We start from the raw sequence: 24,730 nt of genomic DNA, 5'->3' as shown, positions 1-24,730 counted from the left end.
GAGAGCGAGAGAGAGAGAGGATGGATAATGGACAGAGGGAGGGTGAATAAGAGCAAGACATGAGGGAGAGAGAGAGAGAGAAAGAGAGAGAACGAGAACGAGACAGACTGAAAGGAGGAGAATGCTTGCAAGAGAGAAATTGGGGGTGGTGGTGGGGTGGGAGAGGTCGTGCCAGTCACTTTGGCCAATGATGTTTCCCTTTTCCATGCAACTTTGATAAAAACCACACACTGTGACATCAGACATCTCTGGGTGTGACCTTGGCTCTGCGGATGGCTGGCTGTGTGAACCTGCGCCTGTGGCATTGCCTCCTTGAGGCTCAGTGTCCTCTGCTGTAAAATGGGCTAGTGTGTCGGGCCATCTCTCCCTCTGGGTGTTGGAGTCATTCACTGTGACCGACTGAGCCTGCAGGTCATGTTCACGGTCACGCCCTGGAGCCGACTCGCATAGAGATGTGGTCTGCTTTCCTTTTTCCTTTTCTCGATTGCCACGGTGACACTATTGATGGAAGTTGTCATTGATGGGAGGGCAGAGAAGGGGCAGGGGACACAGGCATAGGGCTGGGCCAAGGAGTGGCTAGTCTCCTGGGCCTGCCTCGGGCTCTGCGTGGCCCCGGTGGGATGCCTAGAGTGTCACGCAGGCTATTGGCCACTATCTCTTCGTCCCCATCCTTGGGGTTGTGGGTGTGGTTCCCTGAGCTCAGGTCAAGATGTCTCAGTGGCCTTTGCTTAGGCTTCTGCCCCAGACTCTTGCCTATATCATAAAATGTAAAATCTTTCTTTCTTTATTTTTTTTAGAGACAGGGTCTTGCTCTGTCACTCAGGCTGGAGTGCAGTGGCATGATCCCAGCTCACTACAGCCTCAATCTCCTGGGCTCAATAGATCCTCCTGCCCCAGCCTCCCAAGCAGCTGGGACTACCAGCATGCACCACCATGTCTGGTTAATTTTTTTTTTTCTTTGAGACGGAGTCTTGCTCTGTGGCCCAGGCTGGAGTGCAGTGGTGTGATCTCGGCTCACTGCAAGCTCTGCCTTCTGGGTTCAAGCGATTCTCCTGCCTCAGCCTCCCAAGTAGTTGAGATTACAGGCATGTGCCACTACTCCCGGCTAATTTTTGTATTTTTAGTAGAGATGGGACCATGTTGGCCAGGCTGGTCATGAACTCCTGACCTCAAGTGATCCACCCACCTTGGTCTCACAAAGTTCTGGGATTACAGGTGTGAGCCACCACGCCCAGCCAATGTCTGGTTAATTTAAAAAAATTTTATAGAGACAGTATCAGGCTGGTCTTGAACTCCTGGCCTTAAGCAGTCCTCCCACCTGCACCTCCCAAATTGCTGGGATTACACATGTAAGCCACCTTGCCCAGCTCAAATGTGAAATCTGATTGCCCCAGAGGGATAGAAGGGATTTGGGGGGAGGGTTGTATATCTACCCAAACCACTAGTCATTTTAGAGAGGGCCAGTTAGGCCCAGAGAGGGGGAGTGACTTGCCCAGGATCACGCAGCAAGCAAGGTGACAGAGCTGAGATGAAAATGTGAGCCATTCATTAAAACACTTAACAAATACTTATCAGGTGCCTACTGTGTGCTAGGAAGCAGGTGGCAGCCACATGGGCATGTCTGCCCTTAGGGTCTCCAGGCCATTGTCACTGGAGGGATTGTTATCCCCTTCTACAGATAGGGAAACTGAGGCTCAGCAAGTGGACCCACCGAAGATCACAGAGCTCGTGAGGGGCAGAGTTGAGATTCAGACCATGGTGGGCTTTGAACTCAGGCCTCCAAGCTCAGAGTTGGGACAACCTCTAAGCTGATGCGTGTCCGGGAGGGTTGGGGTGGGAGCCAACCGTGAAGTTTCAGGTTTGCTGTTTTCCTGCTTGGTTGGTGGCCGTGTAGACCTTCTTTCTGATCCCTGATATCTGGCTGAGATTTGCTGTTCCTGCCCCTGAGCCCAGAGTCTTTGAGTTTCCCAGGCCCCATCTATCTTTCTATAGAAGGGGACGTGGCCCAGGGATCAAGTGTGCACAGGCAGCCAAGTCAGGGTCGTTCTTGGGGTTGTGGGGCCCCGCAGACGGGTTCTAGTTGGGCTGTGGGGGCCAACTCCACAGGGGTCAAATCCTCCACTTTTCTCAGTGGTAGGTTCTTGGAGACAGGTCTTAGCACTGCAGTCAAAAGCCTGTGACTGAGCACGGTAGCTCATGCCTATAATCCCAACACTTTGGGAGGCCAAGGTAGGTGGATTGCTTGAGCTCACGAGTTTGAGACCAGCTTGGGCAACATGGTGAACTCCCATCTGTATAAAACAAATACAAGAATTAGCTGGGCGTGGTGGTGCACGCCTGTAGTCCCAGCTACTTTGGAGGCTGAGTTGGGAGTATTGCTTGAGCCTGGGAGGCAGAGGTTGTAGTGAGCTGTGATCATGCCACTGCACTCCAACCTGGGTAATAGAGCTAGATCTTGTCTCAAAAAAACAACAACAAAAAAAACCAAAAAACAAAAACCTGTGACTGTACTTTCTACTGGGCAAGGCTCTCTACTCCTGTGACTTCTGTCTGCTCTGATAGCTGGTAGCATTTTCCTGGGTACCTGCCATATGCTAGGCACAATAGAACCTTATCTTCTTCCCATTTCACAGAGAAGAAAGGTGAGGCTCGGAGAGGGAAAGTGACTTGCCCAAGCTTGAGCTGCTGGGAAAAATGCCAGGGACCAGGATACAGACCTTGGTCATCTGACTCCAAAGTCCCCCGTGATGTTTTCTGTGTTTGGTGGCCTGTTGGTGAGGGGCCCTGACCTCAGAACACCCCTCTGCCAGAGCAAGATGTGTGAGCACGTCCCTGAAGCCAGCAAGCCTGCAGCTAGCGGTATCATTACCATCATGGTAGCCGGAGCCAGGGATGCCATCTGCCAGCAGGGAGAGAAGTATGCACATCTCAGAGTAGGGGTGTTGGAGAAACATCGCCATGGGGCTGACAGCCAGGTAGGATGGCAGGAGTCACCTGGGGTGAGGAGGGGCAGGTGCTCTAGGCAGAAAAAACCGCAGCAGCAAAGGTGTGGAGGTGGAAGGATCAGGGCTCTGCTGAGAGAATGTACAGTTGGGGCTTCAGTGCAGGAGAGAGCACTGAGCGATGAGGTCAGAGGCCCAAGAGGGAGTCAGCCTGGGGCATGCAAAGCTGCGAGGCACTGGGGAGCCACGGAAGGTTCAAGCAGGAGAGAGGCCTGCTTTGGTTGGTGCTTCAGGAAACTCCCCCAGCTGACAGGTTTGGAGGGCAGTGTGTAAGCAGAGAGTGAGGCAAGGTAGCAGCTGCAGGCAGGAGATGGTGGGTGTGTGGGCCAGGGTGGGGTAGTGGGGCAGGAGAAAAGTGGGCAGACTTTGGAGGCAGCCTCTTCCCTCCTTGGTGCCTGGGCTGACTGTGGGGGATGGGGAGGAGGGAAGAGTGACCTGGAATGCCCGGGGCTGGCTTGGATGCAATGGCCCTGCCCTTCTAAGGAGGTGAGGAACAGAAAAGCTACCAAGGTCTGGGGGTCACAGATAAGTGTGTGTGGGGCCTAAGAGACTCCCAGGCTGTAGCACGAAGGCTCCGAGAAGTGGTGGCTCAGCCCTGTGGCCACCAGACCTGCCTCAGCTTCCAGGCCCAGTCGCCCAGCCCCCCGGTTGAGTGGCAGCTGTCACAGAACCCAATGTCTCCCCGCACCAGGTCCAAATAAAGGAAAAACCAAAATACATTTCCCTTTGTCGGAATCCAGCGAGGGTGAGTTGGGCGAGAGTCATCCGCTATTGTGTGCTGGGGCCCACACTGCTTCTTACATAAGCCCCGAGTTAAAAATACGCCCGGAATTCTCATTCTCCAGCTCTGCCTGGGATTGCACCCTGACCCCCAGCCTCGGCAGCTTCTAGCACCCACAGGGATGAAGAAACTGCCCCATGGCACAAAGCTGGCATGCGGCAGTTCTAGCTCTGGCTGCCTCCAGTGCCACGAACAGTAAGAGTGGGCCGGGTGTGGTGGCTCACGCCTGTAATCCCAGCACTTTGGGAGGCCAAGGTGGGCAGATCACTTGAGCCCAGGAGTTTGAGACCAGCCTGGGCAACATAGCAAGACCCCATCTCTACAAAAAAACAAAACAAAAACCAGGGGCTGGATTGCAGGCCTGGCTCTGCCCCTGACTCCGTGTGACCTTGATCAGGCTCTGACTCTCTGGACCATCTTTCAGTTCATCTGTAAAGAGCAACAGTAGTACCAGGTTAGGGGATTAGAAGGAAAAATGTGGCCAGGCATGGTGGCTCACCCCTGTGATCCCAGCACTTCGGGAGGCTGAGATGGGAGGATTGCTTGAACCCAGGAATACAAGACTAGGCTTGGCAACATAGTGAGAACCTCATCTCTACAAAATAAATTTTAAAAAATTAGCCGAGTGTGGTAGTGCACACCCATAGTCCCAGCTACTTGGGAGGATGAGGTGGGAGGATTGCTTGAGCCCAGGAGGTTGAGGTTGCAGTAAGCTATGATTGTGCCACTGCACTCCAGCCTGGGTGACAGAGTGAGACTCTATCTCTAAAAGAAAAAGAAAAACAACAACAACAAAAGAATGATAAGTGTCAGGGCAGCTACCCTTTTTTGACGAAGGGCTCACCTTATGCTGAAGGCTTTCCAGCTGTCATCTCACTTAATCCTCCTAGCAACCTGCAAGGTAGGTTCTCTTACTCCTCCCGTATTAGAGAAGAGGTTAGCACCTAGCCCGGGCCATGCTCTGGGGGAGTACCCAGGGAGCCCTTGATATGGGCAGTTGTTGGGCTCTGTCCTTCTTCCCGAATACCCCTGGCTTTCCCTCAGGTAGGCAGCGGAGCAGGAGGTGGCTGGGTCAGAAGTCTCCTTCCCTGGGGCTTAGTGGTGGAACCGTGGCTGGGAGAACCACCAAGGCAGCCCTTTGCCTGGCGTGGGAGGTGGCAGCCACCTCCGCCCGGCTCACGACGCCTGAGCACGTGGCTCACCCACATTGGAACCTGGTCCGGGGATTTTAGTACAGAGCAGGGTGATGACGAGGCCTGTTTTGCTGACTTCAAAGAAAAAAAGAAAACTCGGCCCCCTCTATGGGTGGGTGGCATCTCTAGAAGCAAAATTTAAAATGCAACATCCCCAGGTAAACGTCCCCTCTTTTCCATTCTCCCTTCACCCCAGGCACAACCTGCAGAAGGGTCACTCAGCCCTCGCCGGGCCCAGCCCTGCAGGTCCCCACTGTCACCTGCAGGCTGGCCAACAACATTGACAGGCTGTACTCATAGCCAGCGTTGGCAGGAGCGCCCCACGTGCTAAACGTTTTGCATGGATTATTTCACTTAATTCTCCTAACTGCCTCCATCACGGCCGGTCCTATTATTTCCCCCATTTCCTAGAACCGAGATTCTGAGAGCTGAAGTGATGTAGAAAAGTTCCTTGCTCCACGAATGGTGGCCACTATCATTGTTGAACCCTGTAAGAGAAACAGAGTGAGTTGAGTTATTCACGCAATTGCTTTTTTTGGTACCTGCTCCTGGTTCTCTCCTTCCCTTAATGGAACTGACTGTCTCCATTGTGGACGGAGAAGTTTGGAAGACAGAATCCGACGTGGGTCTCGTGATCGCAGCGGGGTGAGCAGGGGGCAGACTGAACCTCTGCAGCATGATGACCAAATGAAGTGCTGTGGTGTTCAGGGCAGGGGTGACGGGGTAGTAGGAAGAGGCTGGAAGATCAGCGAGGATTTGTGCCATGAAGAAAAGCTGAGGAGTGCTTTTGGGAGGAGAAACAGCAGGGGTGTCTGTCTCAGCTCTGGGCCTTGACCCTGGGCGTGCAGCGTGAGGTGGTTCTTTCTGGCCATAGCTGTCCTTAAAAACTGTCCTGCAGTCTTTCCTTGCTGGGCAGGCATGCTCATCAGTCCCCAAGAACCAGAGGCTCCTGCCCTCGGCCCCCCTGTGCTGCCTGAATCGGGTGAGGCACACACAGGGTTATCTGTTTTGAGATGATGTTGCCCCAGCCTCTGGGACTGACCCCCCAACATGCACATGGTATTGCCAGTCTCTCGTGAGGTCTCCCATGCTGCTCTTAGCCGGGCTCAGCAGGAATCACCACCCCCAAGTTGCAGATGAGGAAACTGTGGCTCTGCAGACAGGAGCTGCCCAGGTATGGGGCATTTGGGATTCCACCCTGGCCTGAGCAGCTGGGAATCCTGGGCTGAGAGGAGAGAGCCACACCCCCAGAGCTGGTGACATGGCCGTGGGTGACCCCTGGGTAGCTCCTGCCCCTTAGAGCCTCAGTCTTCTCGTCTGTCAAATGGGGATAAAGGGCGCTTCACAGTCAGTACACTGGACCCAACTGAGGGCCTGGTGTGTGCAGGGTCCGGGGGTGAACAGACCAAACCTGCCCTTCTCCACATGGCCACAGTCTGATGGGGGAGGCTGACAATCAAGTGGAAAACAGAACAGCATTCACTGGGTCCTGTGGTGTCTGCCAGTGCTGGGCGCTGAGTGACTCCAGGATCTCCCCCAACCCTGGGAGCTTGGCAAGGGGGTGGTTTTATCTCTGGGTCCTGGCGTGGGGGCTGGCGTGCTTACCGCCTCAAGGAGCAGAGACTGAGGGCCTCTCTTGAGCTGGGGCAGGCCATGACTTGAGGCGGCTTCCGTGGGACTGATTTATCGGCAGCGACTCGGCAGCCCTGGGGAGCCGCGGTCTGAGGGCGTGTTAGGTCCCCCTAGCTGGAATGAATCCGGCGGGAGGATGAGTTTGGTCATGCTTGGGTTGTCAAGAACTGAAGAATAATATTCTCTCTTAAAAATATTCCCTGTGGATACCAGACTGGTTGGCTCTCTTGCTCATTCTAGGCGGAGGCTGGGGAATCCTGCACCCATGCTCTGTGACATCTGGCAAGGCTCTCACCCTCTCTGAGCCTAGGGTGGCCCTGCCGGGGTGGGGAGAAGGGATACCCCCACTGATGGGCTTGCTGGGTGATGGGCTTAGATAATACACAGAAGTGTTCAGTTGTGTGCCTGGGACGCCCTCATTAAATCCACCCCTAATAAGAACAGCAATGGTTTCTGGCGTTAGTGCACGGCACGCTTATGGCTGTAACCTGGGGATGAAAGCGTCTTTAGAAAATTTGGCCATTTGGGTCTGTCTTACCCATCACTTGGCAGACCCAGCTTCCTCTGCCCGGTGTGTTGCTCAGGAATTTTCTTTCACTTTCTGGGTGCTTGCAGCCCCAGAGCAAAGAGTTTATCTCTCCTTTGGCAAGGAGCTTCATCCCTCGGAGTTTGTTTCCTCATCTGTAAAGTGGGCTCAAGCATTGCTACATTCATTCCTTGAGATAATTTGTGCAAAGTGGGGGAAATAACCCCCTTTCAGATTTTCTCTCTTTCTCTCTCTCTGTGGCAGATACTACTTCCCTCACCCCACCCCCAGTCCAGATCTTGCAGTGCTTGGAATAAAATTCCTTTGGAGATATTAACCAGGGTAGGGTGGAGGGGTCACTGGGAACAAGGCAAGCATGGGTTCAAGAGCAAAGGTTGGGGCACTGTGCCTCAGTATTGCCAGAATCCAGGGCCTGCCATGTTCCTAGAAACTCTGCCTCTGATGCCTTAAGCTTCCTGGGGTACCTTCTCCCCAGGAAGCCCTGGGTGGGGTATTAACAACATCCAGATTTCACCACTACTAACTAGCTTTGAAACCTTGGATTCAGAACCTCAGTTTCTCCTTCTGTGAAATGGGGCAAAGGCTCCTGTTTCATGGGCAGGAACACGCCCACCTAGCTGGGCCCCAGGAAGTAGTGGGGCTTTAGGGGATTCTAAGTGGCTGCAAAGCCCCCCTCACCCCCGGCCCTCCCAGATATGAATGACAGTCCCAGCAGCACTGTTTGGGGGACTGTCTGTGTGCCAGGCCATTACAAGGCCCCAGGGGAGATGACATCATCCCCATTTCACCAATGGGGAAACTGAGGTCCAGAGAGGGAACATGGTAGAGCCTTGGCCACACAGTAGTGGGGCTGTGACTTCAAAGTGACCGTGCTTTGGTCACAAAGAGACACTGTTTCCTGGCCTCACCATCAGCTCCAGGAGGAGGGTGGGGATAGTGTCTGTCCTATTCCATGCTAGATCCATAGGGTTTGTACCATGCCTGGCATATAGAAGGTCCTCAATAAAGGCATGTTAGTTGCATGAATGAGGGAAGGGGCCAAGGAAGTCTCCTTTCTGCCCAGCTCCGGCTCCTCCCACCATGCAGGTCCCAAAGCTGAGTGTCTCTGGGGCTCCAGGGTGGGGGCCCCAAGCCCAGTTAGTCATGGCCTGTCCTCAGCTGCCTGGGCCCATCCCTCTGGGAGGATTTTCTCTGCAGGCTGTGGCTCAGCTCCTGGGGGAGGCCTCCTGCTTAATCCCAGAGGGCAGGGTGGGCCGGTGACTCCTGCCTGGCACAGGGCCCTTGGCTGGGCTTGCACAGAGGATTGAGGGCAGGCCGGTCATGGAGTTCAGTATCTGGGTGTGCTCCCTCAACTGGAGCAGAGCCCCCACCCCCAATTTCGGCTTTTCTCACTACTACTGAGGCAGAAATTCAACATCAGCCCATATTCAAACCCAGCTTTCTGTCCCTTCCAGGCTGTGTGACCTTGGACATACTCTAAAGTCAGAGTCTAGGAAATGAGAATAATGAGACTCTTCATTGACATATGGCAGGTCTCAGGACAGAGCCAGTGGTCATGTGGTAACCGTAAATGAGAAGTCCTGCAAATTCCCTGCTTTGGTCTAATTTATACTAAGATGTGAATGGTTGTCAGGCTCCTTTCTCCTCAAGCGTGTCTAACACAGACATCCCTGTGATCTGTGGTGCTTTCTGGCATTGTGTGACTCAATGAAAAGAGGGTTCAGGGGATTTTCACTAAGGGTATGGGAGAGGAATAGACTCCCCCACCCCAGGCACCCAGAGTCCTTTCACGTAGTAGCTGAGAATGGTGCTTTTGTGCTGGTCTGATTGGGGAGCTCAGATTCTCTGTCTCTCCTGCTCTGAACACTTCACCTTCTGTCCTTGTGAGGACAGCACTTTACAGTTTATACAAACACCTTGTACATATCAACAGCCTGGTTGACTAGCCATCATAAGGAGGTGCATGAGCTGGGCGGACACTCCTCTTTTCAGAGGAGGGGACTGGCCTCGGGTCCCTTTGCGGAGCTACAACTGGATTCTCTCAGCCGTAAGGTTGGAGCTGTGTGACCCCAGGAAAGTTTCTGTGCCTTTCTGGGGCTCAGACTTCTCATCTATAAAATGGAGTATGAGAAAGCTAAGGCCAGAGCGTAGGAGGGAATGAAAGACACAGGCAGGTGTCCCGAAGGGCTCCTCTTCTCCCATGCCCCCACTCTCAAAGCCACTTCTATGGAGCCTCAGCCCCTGCACACCAATGAGGGGCAGAACCTTCAGAGGTGGGAGAGGGGCTGAAAAGGGAGCGATTGGAAAGCACTGGGGAGCGCTTGGGGATTGGGGAGCACATGGGGCTTGGGGAGCTGTGGGCGTCTAGTCTTTGTGGCTCAGCTGTGCCAAGCTGGGTATCCACAGGCACCTTCTCCATCCTTCCTGCTCCTCTGGAAAGGGTGCTGTGACTCCACACTTTCTCCTGTGTGACTCGGGGCAAGTCATTTTCCCTCTCTGAGTCTCAGTTTTCTTAGCTATAAAGTAGAGGTGATCATCCTCCCCCCCTGGAGTTGGTATGCAGTCTGGCACATTTTAAGAAAGTTCCCAGCTCGTGGTAGGCCCTGAGCAAATGTCTCTCCAGAGGATGACACACAAACAGGCTGTGTTCTGGACCCAGACAATCCTCCCCTCCACCCTTTCACTGCATGCGGCAAACTCCTACATATCCTTTGATGCCCAGTTTAGATGCCCCTCCTCCAGGAAGCATTCCTGACTTAGATCATGTCCAGTTAATCTTTTGGGAACTCTGGTGCATCAGAGATGGGCAAACTCTGAGTTTATCCTGCTTCACTTTCCTATTTCCCAGTGGGGAAACTGAGGCCCAACAGGGAGGTCTTCCCTTGGCTGAGATCTCACAGATGAATCAGGGGTAACAGCAAGAAGGTTCGAAACAACATCTCTAGATCCTCTGGGACCAGCTTTAGCCATGGAAAGAGGGCGTGGACGGTGCCTGTCTTGTATGCCTCTGCCACTTTGGCCCCCATTATGGTGTCCCTCAGAGACGAGTGTGCCACTAATGTCCTCTCTTCCTTCTCTCTCCACAGCCCACGACCTCCCTGCAAACAAGGCCTCAGCAACCCAGCCTGGCAGCCACTTGCAGTGCCTGTCTGTCCACTGCACAGACGACGTGGGTGACGCCAAGGCTCGAGCCTCCGTGCCCACCTGGCGGTCCCTGCATTCTGACATCTCCAACAGATTTGGGACATTCGTGGCTGCCCTAACTTGAATGACAAGAAAGACCCCCTCCTCTACCAGGCCCTTCCTCTCCCCCTGTCTCTTTCCTTCCCCCTCAACCTGACCCCACCCCTCTGTTAATTTGAAAGGGCCACTATTGCTGAGTGGATGATTTTTTTTTTTTTCTCTAGGTTGGTACCTGCTTAGTGGCATATGGACCGGAAAGGGTTAATTTAAAGGGGGGGAACCTCAAAAGTTTTTTTAAAAAAGAAACTTGTCTGCCACAGTATGTTACCAGTGTTAACCCTTCTGCAGTTAGCAAACTTTTGCTTAAGCCTTTTTCCTCTAGATACTCCCCATGTTTCGGTAATCTTGGCATACATTTTTTAGATGACCTCTTTCCTTGTTTTATTTTCATGCTGCTGTATGTCCAAGTATTGTTATTTCATAATAAGACAAGAGTTGCTTTCTTTTTTATTCTTTTTCCTTTTCTTACCCCCTCCCCTTTTATTTTCTTTTTGCTTTGTTCACTGCTTATTAAAATGGAAATCCTGGAGAATAGTAGTTCTGGAATATTGCCGGGTGAAAGTCAAATTGTCATCACAAAGTTATATATTGACACCCCAGTGTCATCAGTCAGGCAGGAGCCAAACAATGAATGCCCCCCTTAGGTATTCCGCCTGGGATTTTGTTTTGTCTGTTCCCTAAGAAAATATATTTTCCTTCCTGCAAACACAGTGCTCAGCCTTCAGTTCCCTTCCACTTGAGTTCTCTCTTCTCCTGCTGGAAGCCACCCCTCTCTGCGATGGACGTGCGGACGTGTCCAGCTCTGCTCTGTGGGAAGGAGTTGGAATGTTCGACAGTAGTGTTTTCTCTCCTTTTCTGGGCCTCCTCGCAAATGCCCAGGCCCTGCATTTTCATGCTGTGCTAAGCAGCCTTTGGTCTGCATGGGGGATGGTGTGCTCCCAGCCTGCAGTCTTTGGAGCAAGGCTGCTGCCCTTGCTGCAGCCAGGCTGGCTGTGCCTCGGGCGCTGGAGTTGGAGGAGGCTGTTCTCAGCCCTTTCCCTTTTCTGAAAGCTGTTCCTGGCCGGGCATCCCAGGGAAGAAGGAGGGGACTGCGTGTATCTCCTCCACCTCTCCCATTCCATCCCCAGTCCAACCTGGGCAACCCCACCCCTGGGAGGGATGAGGCACCCTCTTGCTCAGCCTGCTCAGCCTTCTCTGAGCCTTTGCAGGGATCTGCAGACTCCTGAGGGCTAGAGGACAGAGAAAGAGAATAGAATGAAATGACTTTGATTCCTGCGCCTTTTAGTTTTGAACTCTGGAATTCCTCTGCCCCCTCCCCAACATTTTTTTGGAATCTCACCCTGTTGCAAAACTAGAACCATGTCCCAAGCATTTCACAAAGGAATAACTGCTCTGAGCAGAGATGAGTGGTGGTTGGCAGGGACAGGCAACTTTGGGTGCTGCTGATGCCTGCAAAAGCCATTTATGGCTTGTGGTGGGGGGCACATAGATTCCCGGGTGGGTTAGACAGGAAGTAACTGATATCACTTCACCCAAATCCGTGATGGTTATATATTTAATTTCAGTTTTTGTTAACGATCGTGTCTTACTAAAACGCTCCACTTTGAGCTCCCCCACCCCCTCCAGGTCCTCAGAGTTTGCAGATCTGGGCTTTTTTTAGCAAGTGACCTGAAGGCTCTGGGCTCACCATACAACACCCGCATTGTTTATTTCAAAGAACTTTTCAGCGAAGGGAGAGGAGCTTTCAGAAAAACCTCACTCTTTCCCCTCCCTTCTCCCCTCTTTCCTTCTGCCGGTCCTTTTGGCTGGGGTCTGAGTCTGCGGTTCTTGCCTGGGCAGTCTTGACGAGGAGCAAAACCCGCCTTCAGAGGGCAGACAAAGCAGGTGGCATGAATTGATCAGCGAGAAAGGTGTGAGCCGAGGCAGTTCCTGCGTTCTGCTACAAAAGGAGTGGAAAGGAAGGGAATCTCCCCCCACCATGGGCTGTGGGAGAGTTGACCGTATTCTGGGCAAGACTCCATGACCCCTGTGATTCTGCAGTGTACAGCTGTTTGAGAGCCTCATCATTTTACTTTTGAAACAGGAATGATTTCTCCTTAATTGCTTAAGGCCGGGGAGCAAAGTGTCTTAACTTCTGTCTTTGACTTTCCCAGCGTTGAGTCATCAACACTTTGCCAATTAGCTCATGGTCCTGGCAACCTCAGAAACCCCTGAAGTTTTAAAAACTTTCTCGCTCCCCACGACCCCAGAATGAAACAGCTTTAAAAATAGCCTTAAGCAAAAGGATGTTATTTCATTAAATTTGGTTTAATGGAAAGAATAAAAGTAAATGAAAAACACACCCTACACACTAGACTCCGAACACTGGTAATCAGTACTGCATAGCAAACTCTTTGGGAAAGAAAACGAAAATGTTATTGCACATGTAAAATATGAAAACTTAACTCTGCTGTGTGTTAGGCAATCCTGTAATCTTTTTTGACTCTTAAAAGAAATTCATTTCTGAAATGCTTGGTTGGAAGACTGTGACAATAGCTCATGAAATTGAGTGTTATTTTTTTCTTTCTTTTTTAAAAAAATATGTAAAGTGCAGTCTTCTGTATTCCTGCATATTGTATATACCTGTATATGTTTTCCTGAGCAGTTAAATAACAATAAATATGACGTTAATGGTGACTGTGGTATATTTGTGGGTGGGGCTCGCTTTCTTTGTTTCCTGCCAACTCTATCCCCTTTTTACATCAGTCTCTTCAGATTCTATGGGACATAGGGGTGTAGGTTTGGATGCTGTAGTGGGTGTGTCTGTGTGTCTGTGTGTGTGTGTCTGTGTGTGTGTTGATGTTCTTCTAAGTTGGGTCATTTCAGTATTTCTCAACCTTGGCGCTATTGACATTTTGGGCCTGTTAATTCTTTGCTGGAGTGTAAGGGGGGCAACTAGGCATTTGAGGAGGTTGAACGGCATTCCTGGCCTCCACCCACTAGATGCCAAAAAAAAAAAAAAAAAACTTGTGGCATCCAAAAAAAAAAAAAAACCTCTCTAAACATTGCCCAACGTCTCCTTGGGGGAAAGATCCTTTGGGGGCCAAGAACCCTGTATCTGACTCATGTAGGAGGGAGGGGGCAACGGAAGTGCCCCCCAGGTGGCTGTGTAGGGTGATGCTTATGCTTCTGGGTTCTAGTGTTCAGTTTCAGATCCTATTAAGCCTGGGAATCTCCTGCAAGTTATGCAGCTTCTCAGCTCCACCTTTTCCTCATCTTTGAAAGGGGTCTAGCTCGTGGGGTTGTTATCGGAGACAATGCACTGGACACACCATGTAGGAAGGGCTTCATATGCATAAAGCGTCAGCATCAGCACCATAATCTGACAACAGGGCAGCCGATGGCGGTCTGGAGTCGCGCCGTCCTGGGGCGCATGCTGCTTCCTCCCCTTACAGCCATGGACCTTGGGCAAGCGGCTTAACTACAGCCCCCAGTTTTTTTGTTTCTTAAGTGGAGCAAGTAACATCTAGCTGGAAGCTCACTGTGAGCACCAGCCCTGTAAAAGGATTGGTTTGCCTATGGGCCACTCTTTGGGCAGTGGCTTCACTCCGGCATCTGCAGCCTCAGACCTGAGGCCACTGCAGACCCTTCCTGTCCTTCCCTTTTGCACCTTTACCTCTCAGTGTTTCTCAAAGCATGGTCCACAGAACCCTGGCCGCAGAAACACCTAAGGGCTCTTGTTAACTCCAGATTTCTGGCCTTGTGCTAGACTACTGAATCAGAACCTCTGAACTCATATTTTACACCTAATTATAACAGGTGCAGTTACGTTCTTTCACAGCCCACAGCAGATCAGAGGGCTAATGTAGGTGGGCCCAGTGCCAGGTTGGAGCGGGAAGATGAGTCAGAAATGATGGCGGCAGATTGAGAGCTGCAGTGCGGCCATTCAGTGTGGAGGCAAACAGCTTACACGTGTCTCCAATGACTCTACCCTGGAAAACATCACACTAACGCAGCGTGTGAACAGAAGCTCCCCAGACTGGCATTAAGCTGGTAAAATGTTTAATTACATCCAGGAAATTCCCCATCTCAGGAGCAAAGAACACATTTAGGAAGATTACCCGCCATAGTTACTTTGTCGCTGGGGCTGGAATCCTGAGTGGAAAAACCTCTGCAGTCACTGGGTCTCCAGGAGGTAGGCAGTGCACTCTCTCTGAGCCTCAGTTTTCTTGGCTGTAGAGTGGACAGAAAGAGTGTTATGACCCCACAGAGCTGTCTATGGGAAGACTCCTGAGCACAGTGCCAGGCACAGAAGGGGAACAGGCAGTGCCAGCCCCTTTCTGACACCTGGTGACACCTTTCCATTGGCATTTGGTAGGACACATCTTCCAGACCCTCCAGAGTTAGACATGCTGCTTCCACTTCCTGTGACCCATCTACAGGATAGAATGACCATGGAGGAAATTTGCTTCCCTGGGACTGACTCAGAGACCTGGGTTCCCACCCCTCACTGGTAACCAAAGGACACCATATAGATGCAGGCAATTCAAACCATTTCATTCCAACTCAACACATTTATTCAGCTCCTATTATGTGGCAGAAATGGAGGATCCAGGTAATAAAACTGCCATGAATCGAGAGCCACACTCAGTACTAGGCACTTTACAGACTCATATTATCTCATTTAATTCTCACGGCAACCTCATGCTGGGGCAGATTCATCCCATGTCACAGGTGAGGCAATAGGCTCAGGGAGATGAAGTGGACAAGGATGAGCAGTCAAAAAGTGGCTTTGAGTCCAGTTGTGATGGAGATCGTGAATCATCCTGCGGGAAATACAGTATAGACGGGGGAATACGAGTGGATGGACAAGTACGTTGACAGCTAAAAGTGAAGGGAATATGCCCAGTAACGCATGGTGGTACAAGACATGGATGCCACTCAGAGATTCATGAACCCCATGTGGGAGGCTTGGAAAAGGCTTTCTCCAGTAGGGCGTGTCCAGAGAGGGTTTTGAAGGATGAATAGGAGTTCATCCTATTCATCCCAGCACATAAATTGAGCCTAATTTTGCAGTTTTATTGTATTTTTTTCTTTCAACTTTTCAAGTTTTCTTCATATAGGTAATGGAATATTTATCAGAATATAAAGTTTTACAGATGAAGCCTCTATAGTCACCTAAATTTGGAGAAGCTTAAAAAATCTCTTAAACATTTAAAGGTCTCCTGCTCAGAGTGACAGTGGTATATGATCACGATCAGAACCCAAGGAAGGAGAAAGAAGTGTGAAAGAATGATGAGCATTGGGTATGGGCATTTGGGAGACTTCAGGTTGGTGTGAAATGAACAAATGAGTGAAAGAAGGAACTCTCAGAGGGCCTAAGAACCAAAGGACTATGGCACGGACTGGCACATTGTGGGGGTTGCACATGACATTGGGGTACATTTTGGCCCTGGGGAGGACCAGGATAGGGGTCTAGCAGTAGGCTGGCCCACCTTGCTGGTGGGGCCTTTCCATACTGACAGAGAAACACCCATCTCACACCTCAGAAAGACTGCCTTCTTTGTCCTGAGTTGACAGTCTGGGGGAACGAGGGGCAGAAGGCAGCCGAGGACCCTGGCCCAGCTTGGATTAGGAGGGTGGTGGCTCTCCTATTCATCCTTCAAAACCCTACCTGGACAAGTCCCATGCATAGTGCATAGAGTATGAGAGAGGTGCACTATCCATCTGTGGCAGATGGATGTTGAGCGAATTCCATTTTTGCAGCCTCAGAGGGGGCCATGTTATCTGAAGAAAGATTCTGGACTAAATACCACAGGAAATTCAAAGTGTGCCTTGGAGAGACACCGCTTTGGGCCTCCATTTTTCTTTCTCTACAGTAGGGTTGCATCATGATGGTCCCTGAGGTGACAGGGATCTGGTGGCCCAAGGCCCCAGTGAATTTGGACATCTGTGGCCCTATGCCCTCTACTGCAAGTTATCAGAAGCTTCATTCTGAGATCAAGTTGTTTTTAAGGGATTTAGAAGAATAGAGGGCCCTGGTTAGAGATGGGTCAGTCCTTAGGAGGGAAAGGAGAAAAGAGGGGGTTGAAGTAATGACATCACTCCCTCTTGAGGCCTAGGAGACATTTTCATGGGGGTTTGTGTAGGGTTTCTTAAAGTCACTCTGGGTTGGGGTCATCTGGGTTGTGTGTGAAGAGAAGAGGGGGCTTTTGGATGTGGTGGGATGCCGGTGGGCCTCAGATTCCTAGCGTAGATGAGCATGTCATAGCCCAGGGTCTGGACTGCAGAGCCTTGCCTCTTTGCACCTCAGCTTACTCATCTGTAAAGTGGAGAGAATGTTCACAGTAATGATCACTTCATAGGGAGCTTGTGAGGCTCAAACGAGGGTTTTGCACAGGTCTTGCTCACTATAAGTGCTCAGTGACTATCACCCCTTTGTAACTTCAGGAATCATGGATTCCTTTGAGCACCTACCATATGCTGGGCACTGAAGAGGAGGTGATGCAGGCATATGGTAACAGCCCACTAAATGTCTAGACCTATGCTACCCAACATGGTGACCACTAGCCACATGTGGCTCTTGATTGCTTGAAATGTGGTTGGCCCAAACTGAGATGTTTTGTAAGTATAAAATACACGCCAGCTTTCAAAGATTTAGTAGGAAAAACACAAAAGAATTTAAAGTATCTCGTCAATTAAAGTTAAAATTTTGTGTATTGATTGCATGTTGAAATAATACTTTGGATATACTTTTAAAATGCTGATAAAATAATCTCACTTCTTTTTCTTACTTTAAAAATGTGCTGTATTAGTTTTTTTGTTGTTGTTTGTTTTTTGTTTTTTGTTTTTGAGACAGAGTCTAGCTCTGTTGCCCAGGCTGGAGTCCAGTGGTATGATCTTGGCTCACTGTAAACTCTGTTTCTCAGGTTCAAGTGATTCTCCTGCCTCAGCTTCCTGAGTAGCTGGAACTACAGGTGTGCGCCATCAAGCCTGGTTAATTTTTGTATTTTTAATAGAGACAGGGTTTCACCATGTTGGCCAGACTGGTCTTGAACCCCTGACCTCAAGTGATCTGCCTGCCTTGGCCTCCCAAAGTGCTGAAATTACAGGTGTGAGCCAGCGCACTCAGCATAGTTTTCTATTACTACATCACAAATTCCTGCAAACATAGTGGCTTGAAGCAACATCAATTTATCATCTCCTAGTTTCTGTGTGTTGGGAATCCAGGCCTGACATATTCGGGTTCCCTGATCTGGGACTCACAAGATGACAATCAGGATGTTGGTGGGCTGTGTTCTCATCTGGAGACTCATCTGGGGAATAGTCCATTTCCAGGCTCATCCAAATTGTTGGCAGAATTACATGGGGGCTGTATAACTGGGGGCCTTGGTTTCTTACTGGCTGATGACCGGGGCTGCTTTCAGCTCCCAGACATCCTCAAAGTTCCCTGTTATGTGGGCCATTGGCTGTTCACAGCATGGCTGCTTGCTTCTTCAAAGCAAGCAGGAGAGTCTCTCACTCTAGCCTGCTAAGACAGACTCTTACATAACATAATGTTATCATGGGAGTGACATCCCATCACCTTTTGACATATAAGGCAACTTAATCAGAGGAGTGACATCCCATCACCTTTGCCATATTCTGTCAGTGAGAAATAAATCACTGATTCCACCCACACTTAGGGTGAGAGGATTACACTAGGACATGACTCATGGGGGGTCATCTTAGGGTGTGTACACCTACACATGTGACTACTCAAAAATTCGAATTGGAGTATGATGCATGTGGCTTTTATTTCTATTGGACAATGCTAGTCTAGAGGCTCTATTAAATTGTGCCTTGAGGATTACTCAGCCTCTGATTGGGGAGGGAGAGCAGAGTGGATAAGAGAATGGACTGCCAGGCTCATGTCTATAATCCCAGCTACTGGGGAGGCTGAGGCAGAAGGATTGCTTGAGGCCAGGAATTCAAGACCAGCCTGGGAAACATAGTGAGATCATGTCTCCAAAATATATACAAAAAAACCCCACAAAAAAATCAGCCAAGTATGGTGGTATCCACCTGTGGTTTCAGCTATTTGGGAGGCTGAGGCAGAAGGATCACTTAAGACCAGGTATTGGAGGCTGCAGTGAACTATGATTGTGTCTCTGCACTTCACTCTGGTCTATAGAGCAAGGCCCCATCTCTATAAAAAATTAAAAAAATAGAATGGGCTTTGGATAACTACTGGGCATACCTGGGCAAGTTACTGCACCTCTCTGAACCTCAGCTCCCTCAGCTATAAGATGAGCTATAAGGGGTGGTGGCATCTACCCCTTGAAAGATCCAAAGAGGTAATGTTTGTAAAGTCTTTCTTAGGCTAATGCCTAGCACTTAGTAGGTGCTCTATAAATCCCCAATCTGAAACTTAGCTCTGCTGCTTGTTGCTAGGAGGCTGAAGGACTTCACATCTCAGGGCTTCAGTTTCCCCATCTGTGAAATGAAGAAGTCAAACCACGTGATCTCCTAATGCCGTTAGATGCATTCTAGGTGCTTTGGGCAGGGTGAAGGTGGGCAGGGAGTCCAGCGGGGCTGTGTCCACAGGCTGCAAAAGAGACAATACCCACAAAAGGGAGCAGGAAAATGTAAAGAGTTCACCTAACCAGGCGACAGCCCCAGCGTACCCCAGTGCCTCATAGGAGGGGATGGGAGAGGAGTCAGGTGAACGCTCTGTCCTTAGTGAGCTGGAGGAGGTTCAAGGAAGGATGCTCATCCCAGTTTATTTTTACAAAGATTAGAAAAGGATAGCAAGACCAGAGTGAAGCATGGATTTTCCTAGCTGTCAAGAGTTTCAGTTGGGAGGACTCCACCCTGGGGCCACTATGATTGAGCTGAAGAGGAGACAGAGGGTGTGGTAGATGCCAAGCCTTTGCCTCCAGTCCGACCTCACCTGACCTGGAGGTGATTGGGGGTAAGTATTAAATTCTTCAATTATAAATAGGATAAGACTCTAACTCTGCAATGAAAACACAGCCTGATGAGGTGCTCCAGGAACCTTGGAAGAATCTTTTTTTCTTCCAAAAATGTATGGAAGAAAAAATGTACATAACATGTACATAAAAATGTATGTAACATAAAATTCACCATCTTAATAATTTCAAGTATATAAGTTGGTGGCTTTTTAGTATATTCACAATGTTGTGCAACCATCATTACTATCCAATTCCAGAACATTCTCATCACCCCAAAAAGAAACCCTGTATCAATTAGTAGTCACTCCCCATTCTCCTGCCCTTCTCCCAGCCCCATGGCAACCAGAAATCTACTTTTTTTTTTTTTTTGAGACAGAGTCTTGCTCTGTTCCCCAGGCTGGTGTGCAATGGCATGATCTCAGCTTACTGCAACCTCTGCTTCCCAGGTTCAAGCGATTCTCCTGCCTCAGCCTCCCGAGTAGCTGGAATTACAGGCATGTGCCATGACACTCGGCTAATTTTTGCATTTTTAGTAGACATGGGGTTTCTCCATGTTGGTCAGGCTGGTCTCAAACTCCTGACCTCAGGTGATCCACCCAGCTCGGCCTCCCAAAGTGCTGGGATTACAGGCATGAGCCACTGCGCCCAGCCTTCTATTTTCTGTATCTATTATTTTGCTTATTCTGGACATTTCATATAAATGGAATCATATATATGTGGTCTTTCATGTCTGACTTCTTTCACTTAGCATAATGTTTTCAAGGTTCATTTAAGTTGTAGCATGTATCAGTACTTCATTCCTTTTTATGGCTGAATACTACTCCATTATATAGATAGACCACCTTTGTTTATTCATTCATTAGTGGATGGAGATTTGGATTGTTTCTACCTTTTGGCTATTACAAATAATGTTTTCATGAAGATATACAAGTTTTTGTGTGAACATGTGTTTTCAGTTCTCTTGGAGTAGAATTACTAGGTTGCATCATAATTCTATGTTTAACTTTTTGAGGAACTGCCACACTCTTTTCTACAGCACTGCACCATTTTACATGTTGCAAGGATTTTTTTCCTTTGTTGATTTAACCCAGAACTACCCTCCTTTTTCACATTTTAACAATGGTTTCATTTATATACAATAAAATGTACAGATCTTATGCATAATTTGATATCTTTTCAAGAATGTATACACCTGTGTAACCTAAACCACTATTGAGATGATATAACATGACAAGCTCCCTAGAAACTTCTCCATTGCTCCTTCCCACTCAGCCCCTCAATCCCCAAAGCAACCAGTGCTCCAGTTTCTATCACTATTGATCAGTTTTGCCTGTTCTTGGGTCTTGAATGTCATATAAATGGGCATGCACTCTTTTGGGTCTGGTTTCTTTCACTCTGTATAATGCTTTTTAGCTTGTGCATATTAGTTGTAATTTGTTCCTTTTTATTGCTGAGTAGTATTTCACTGTATGGACATACCACAGTCTATTTATCCATTCATCTGTTGATACACACTTGAGCTGTTTTCAGTTTTTGGTTACTACGAATAAAACTACTATGAACATTTGTGTACAAGTCTTTGTGTGGACAAAACTTTATGGACGTACACCATATGAAAATCAAAATCAAAATTTGTCATATAGTTAAACATCTTTCTGAAATGGGTGAGTTACATAAGAGGTATACATTTCACTTCTTCAGACAATGCCAAGCTGTTTTTCAAAGTGGTTGTACCATTTGCATTCCCAACACCAATGTATGAGAGTTCTAGTTCCTTCTCACATCTTTGCTAACATTTGGTTTTGTCTGTCTTTTAAACTTTAGCCATTCTGGTGTGAGCTATCTCATTGAGGTTATAATTTGTATTTCTCTAATGATATTGAGTATCTTTTCATGTGCTTATTTGCTATCCGTATGTCTTCTTTGGTGAAACTTTCTGTTCAAATCTTTTGCCCAATTTTTTTTATTACATTGTGTTTGCCTTTTTATTATTGAGTTGTAAAAGTTTCTTTATCTATTCTGGATACGAGCACCTTCTCTGTGTTACAAATATTTCCTCCCAGTCTGTGGCTTTTCTTCATAGTGTCTTTTTAAAAGCAAAAGTTTTAAAATTTTACCGTGTTTGTTTTATCAAGTTTCTTTTGTGCCCTCTCTAGGGTCTGTCTTTAGTAGCTTTATGCTTTTAAGTTTAGCTCTTGTGTTTAAGTCTATGACACATTTTGACTTAGATTTTCAAATGGTGTGAGGCAAAGGTGATTTTGAAAATATTTCCATGATATCTAGCTGTCCCAGCACCATGCGTTGAAGAGATTTTTCATTCCCCGGTTGGATTGCTTTGGTGTCCTTGTTGAAAATCATTTGATGGTGTACGTGGGGGTCTGTTTTTGGACTCTCTCTTCTACTCATCTGTTTGTCCCATCCTTTTGCCACGAGTACAGATTTTAAGCTGGGGTTACATTGGAATTTTAGTAGGTTCCCCCAGGAGAATGGATAAGAGAGGGAATCTAGAAAAAAGACACCAATGTGTCCTACTACAATCCTAAAATGACCACCTTGAAAACTCGGCGGTGTCACCATTGTCTGCTGAAGGTCTCTGGCCTGAGACCTACTCTCTCTACACGATCAACGCGTTCACAAGAGTGTTGAAGACCTAGCAGCACTGAGCTGAGCTCCTTCTCCACGTAGCAAGAGGAAGTCTTGGAAAGACTTGGAAAAGGAGTGACTTCGTCACTGGGAGGCTGGGAATTGCTTAAGACTGCATTTGGGCACCTCGCATGCCACCCAGCTCCAGACTTCCGAGAAACGTTCCTCAATTTCTTCATTTTAAACGTGAAGAAACAGAGGCTCAGGGAATCACGTGTCTCGCTCAAGGTCACCAACAAAGCAAGAGCCAGAATGGAATACCCCCCTCCTTGCCTCCTCCCTTGCACTGTGTCTTATCCTGTGGCCTGGCTCCGGGGTAACTGGAGAGGAGAGCAGCTCCACGTAGCACGAACCTTGTTTTGTTCACGTCGGGGTCCGCAGGAGGTGGCAAAGGTCCTGGCAACTAGTAGGTCCTCACTAGATATGGGTGGAATGAAAGGGGCCACTGGTGGTTTCCCCTTGCTTCCTCCATGTCCTCTGCCCTCCCCACCTTTGGCTGTTGTTGAGGTTAATGAATGGAGACCTTAGGCTTGGGGCTGGGGACCAGAGCTGATGGCTTAGGCTGACTCTGGCTCATGCGTACTCCTGGGGCCGCTCATGGTTGTGCTCACAAAACCACACAACAGATCCTGAGTGAATTCTGCTATGAAGACTAATACAGCGGGGAAGGCAATAGAGGGTGACGGGGGATTTCTCAGAGATACTTCCCTGAAGACGGCCAGGGGAAGAGACTGAGGAAGTTGGGGAGTGAGCCAAGCAGATATCAGGACAGCGGGAACAGCATGTACAAAGCCCCTGTGGTGGGAGCATCCCTGGCAAATTGGGGGACCACGAACGTGGCCTTGATGATAATGATTCCACTAGGCCCAGAGTTTGCAAAGGTGCAGGATAGGAAGGGCCTTCCAGAATCCAGTCTCCATCCCTTGAACGTCTTACTCTGGTGCATTTGAAAACCCAAGCTGTGCCAGGTGCGGTGGCTCACGCCTGTAATCCCAGCACTTTGGGAGTCCGAGGCAGGTGGATCACCTGATGTCAGGAGTTCAAGACCAGCCTGACAAGCTGAGCGCAGTGGCTCACACCTGTAATCCCAGCACTTTGGGAGGCTGAGGCGGGCGGGTTACCTGAGGTCAGGATTTCAAGACCAGCCTGGCCAACATGGTGAAACCCCATCTCTACTAAAAATACAAAAATTAGCTGGGTGAGGTGGCACATGCCTGTAATCCCAGCTACTCGGGAGGATGAGGCAGGAGAGTTGCTTGAGCCCAGGAGATGGAGGTTTCAGTGAGCCAAGATTGTGCCACTGCACTCCAGCCTGGCTGACAGAGCAAGACTCTATCTCAAAAACAAAAAACAAAAAAGAGACCAGCCTGACCACCATGGAGAAACCCCGATTCTACTAAAAATACAAAAAATTAGTCGGTGTGGTGGCGCATGCCTGTAATCCCAGCTACTCAGGAGGCTGAGGTAGGAGAATCGCTTGAACCCGGGAGGCAGAGGTTGCAGTGAGCTGAGATCATGCCATTGCACTGCAGCCTGGTGACAGAGCAAGACTCCATCTTAAAAAAAAAAAAAAGAGAAAAAAAAGAAAACCCTAGCTGAAGTGTACTGCCAGCTCCATCATTGCCTCATCACTGTCTCCTGGGACCCCAGACTGTCCCCTTGAAGTTGTCTGCCTTGGTCCTGACCTCATCTGCTACCTCATTACCTGGGCCTCATCTATTTCCCAGGTTCTCTGTCTTTATTCAACAAAGCTCATTAGGTGTCAGCCACTCATCTCACTTTATTTTGCCAAGTAAGGTGACACAAGGATCTGTGTGTGCAGAAGTGGATGGGCCCGAGGGGACAGTGCTGGGGTCAGGGATGCAGGAAAGGAGACCTTCAGATCCACAAGGGAATGGTCATGCTGCTTCCCTCACTTGAGCTGGGAGCTTCACATTATAAAGCGTCTGGGGTTTCCACTACCATTCCTGGCTTGCTGGGATGGGGAAGGGAATTGCAAGTGCTGCCTCTGACACCAGCTGCCACTCATGGAGTACATGTCCAGGGACTTCTCATGGAACAACCCCATTTTCCAGGGAAGGAAACAGAGGCTTGGAGATAGGGAGTGATTTGCCTTGGTGTCACACACAAAACTGACAGTCACACACAAAACTGTGCAGTCTTTTGGCCAAGTTTGTCCAGGAGGTGAATGGCTGGCTGGATGTACATTTGGGAAACTCTGAGCTCCAAGCTTGTGGCCTGGCAAGGGGGTCTCTCCTGTTGGCAGCTTTGTAGGGATTTGAGCAAACAGGGATAACCCTGCCCCCACCCAGCAAGGCCCTGTGGTCACCTTGTTTTTTTTACAGGGAGGGAGGACTTGGGAGGGACTGGAGCCTGGGTCTGGCAGTGGGCGTTAATCTTATTATACCAAGGTAGGGTGTCTGGGTAGGAGACAGCTCATCAGATCTATATCCTGCTAATGATCTGAGTGGCCATTCTCCAAGCCTCAGTTTCCTCACCTGCAAAATGGGGCTGATTTCTGCATATAATGTGGAAATTAACTTAAATGCAGTAAAAAGGCCTTGCACAAGGTCTGCTCTGAGGGAACATTTGGTACTTGTCAGCAGCTGTCGGTGGTAGGACTAACCATTCTGTGCCTCAGTTTTCCTCTTTGCAAAATGGGGGGACTAGTAATTAACAATAATGGGAAACACATGTATGATGCCTGCTACATGGAGAGACCTGATCCAAGCATTGTACATTCACTGATGGGTTAT

At 49.2% G+C, this 24,730-nt stretch overlaps 1 protein-coding gene across 1 annotated transcript in view; it reads left to right on the top strand.

Annotated features, from left to right (window-relative positions):
- MN1 (MN1 proto-oncogene, transcriptional regulator) overlaps positions 1–13,074 on the top strand; it is a 53,444-nt gene extending 40,370 nt beyond the window's left edge. Inside the window, exon 2 of the mRNA XM_055374335.2 lies at positions 10,242–13,074. Within this exon, the coding sequence (XP_055230310.1) occupies positions 10,242–10,423 (182 nt within the window). The 3' untranslated portion in view covers positions 10,424–13,074. The remainder of the gene's footprint in view (positions 1–10,241) is intronic.
- The last annotated feature ends 11,656 nt before the right edge of the window (positions 13,075–24,730 follow it).

This window comes from Gorilla gorilla, chromosome 23 (genome assembly GCF_029281585.2).
Source record: "Gorilla gorilla gorilla isolate KB3781 chromosome 23, NHGRI_mGorGor1-v2.1_pri, whole genome shotgun sequence".
NCBI classification, from domain to species: Eukaryota; Metazoa; Chordata; class Mammalia; order Primates; family Hominidae; genus Gorilla; species Gorilla gorilla.
Note: the sequence above shows the minus strand (reverse complement) of the source record. Positions and strands in the feature narration are given on the sequence as shown.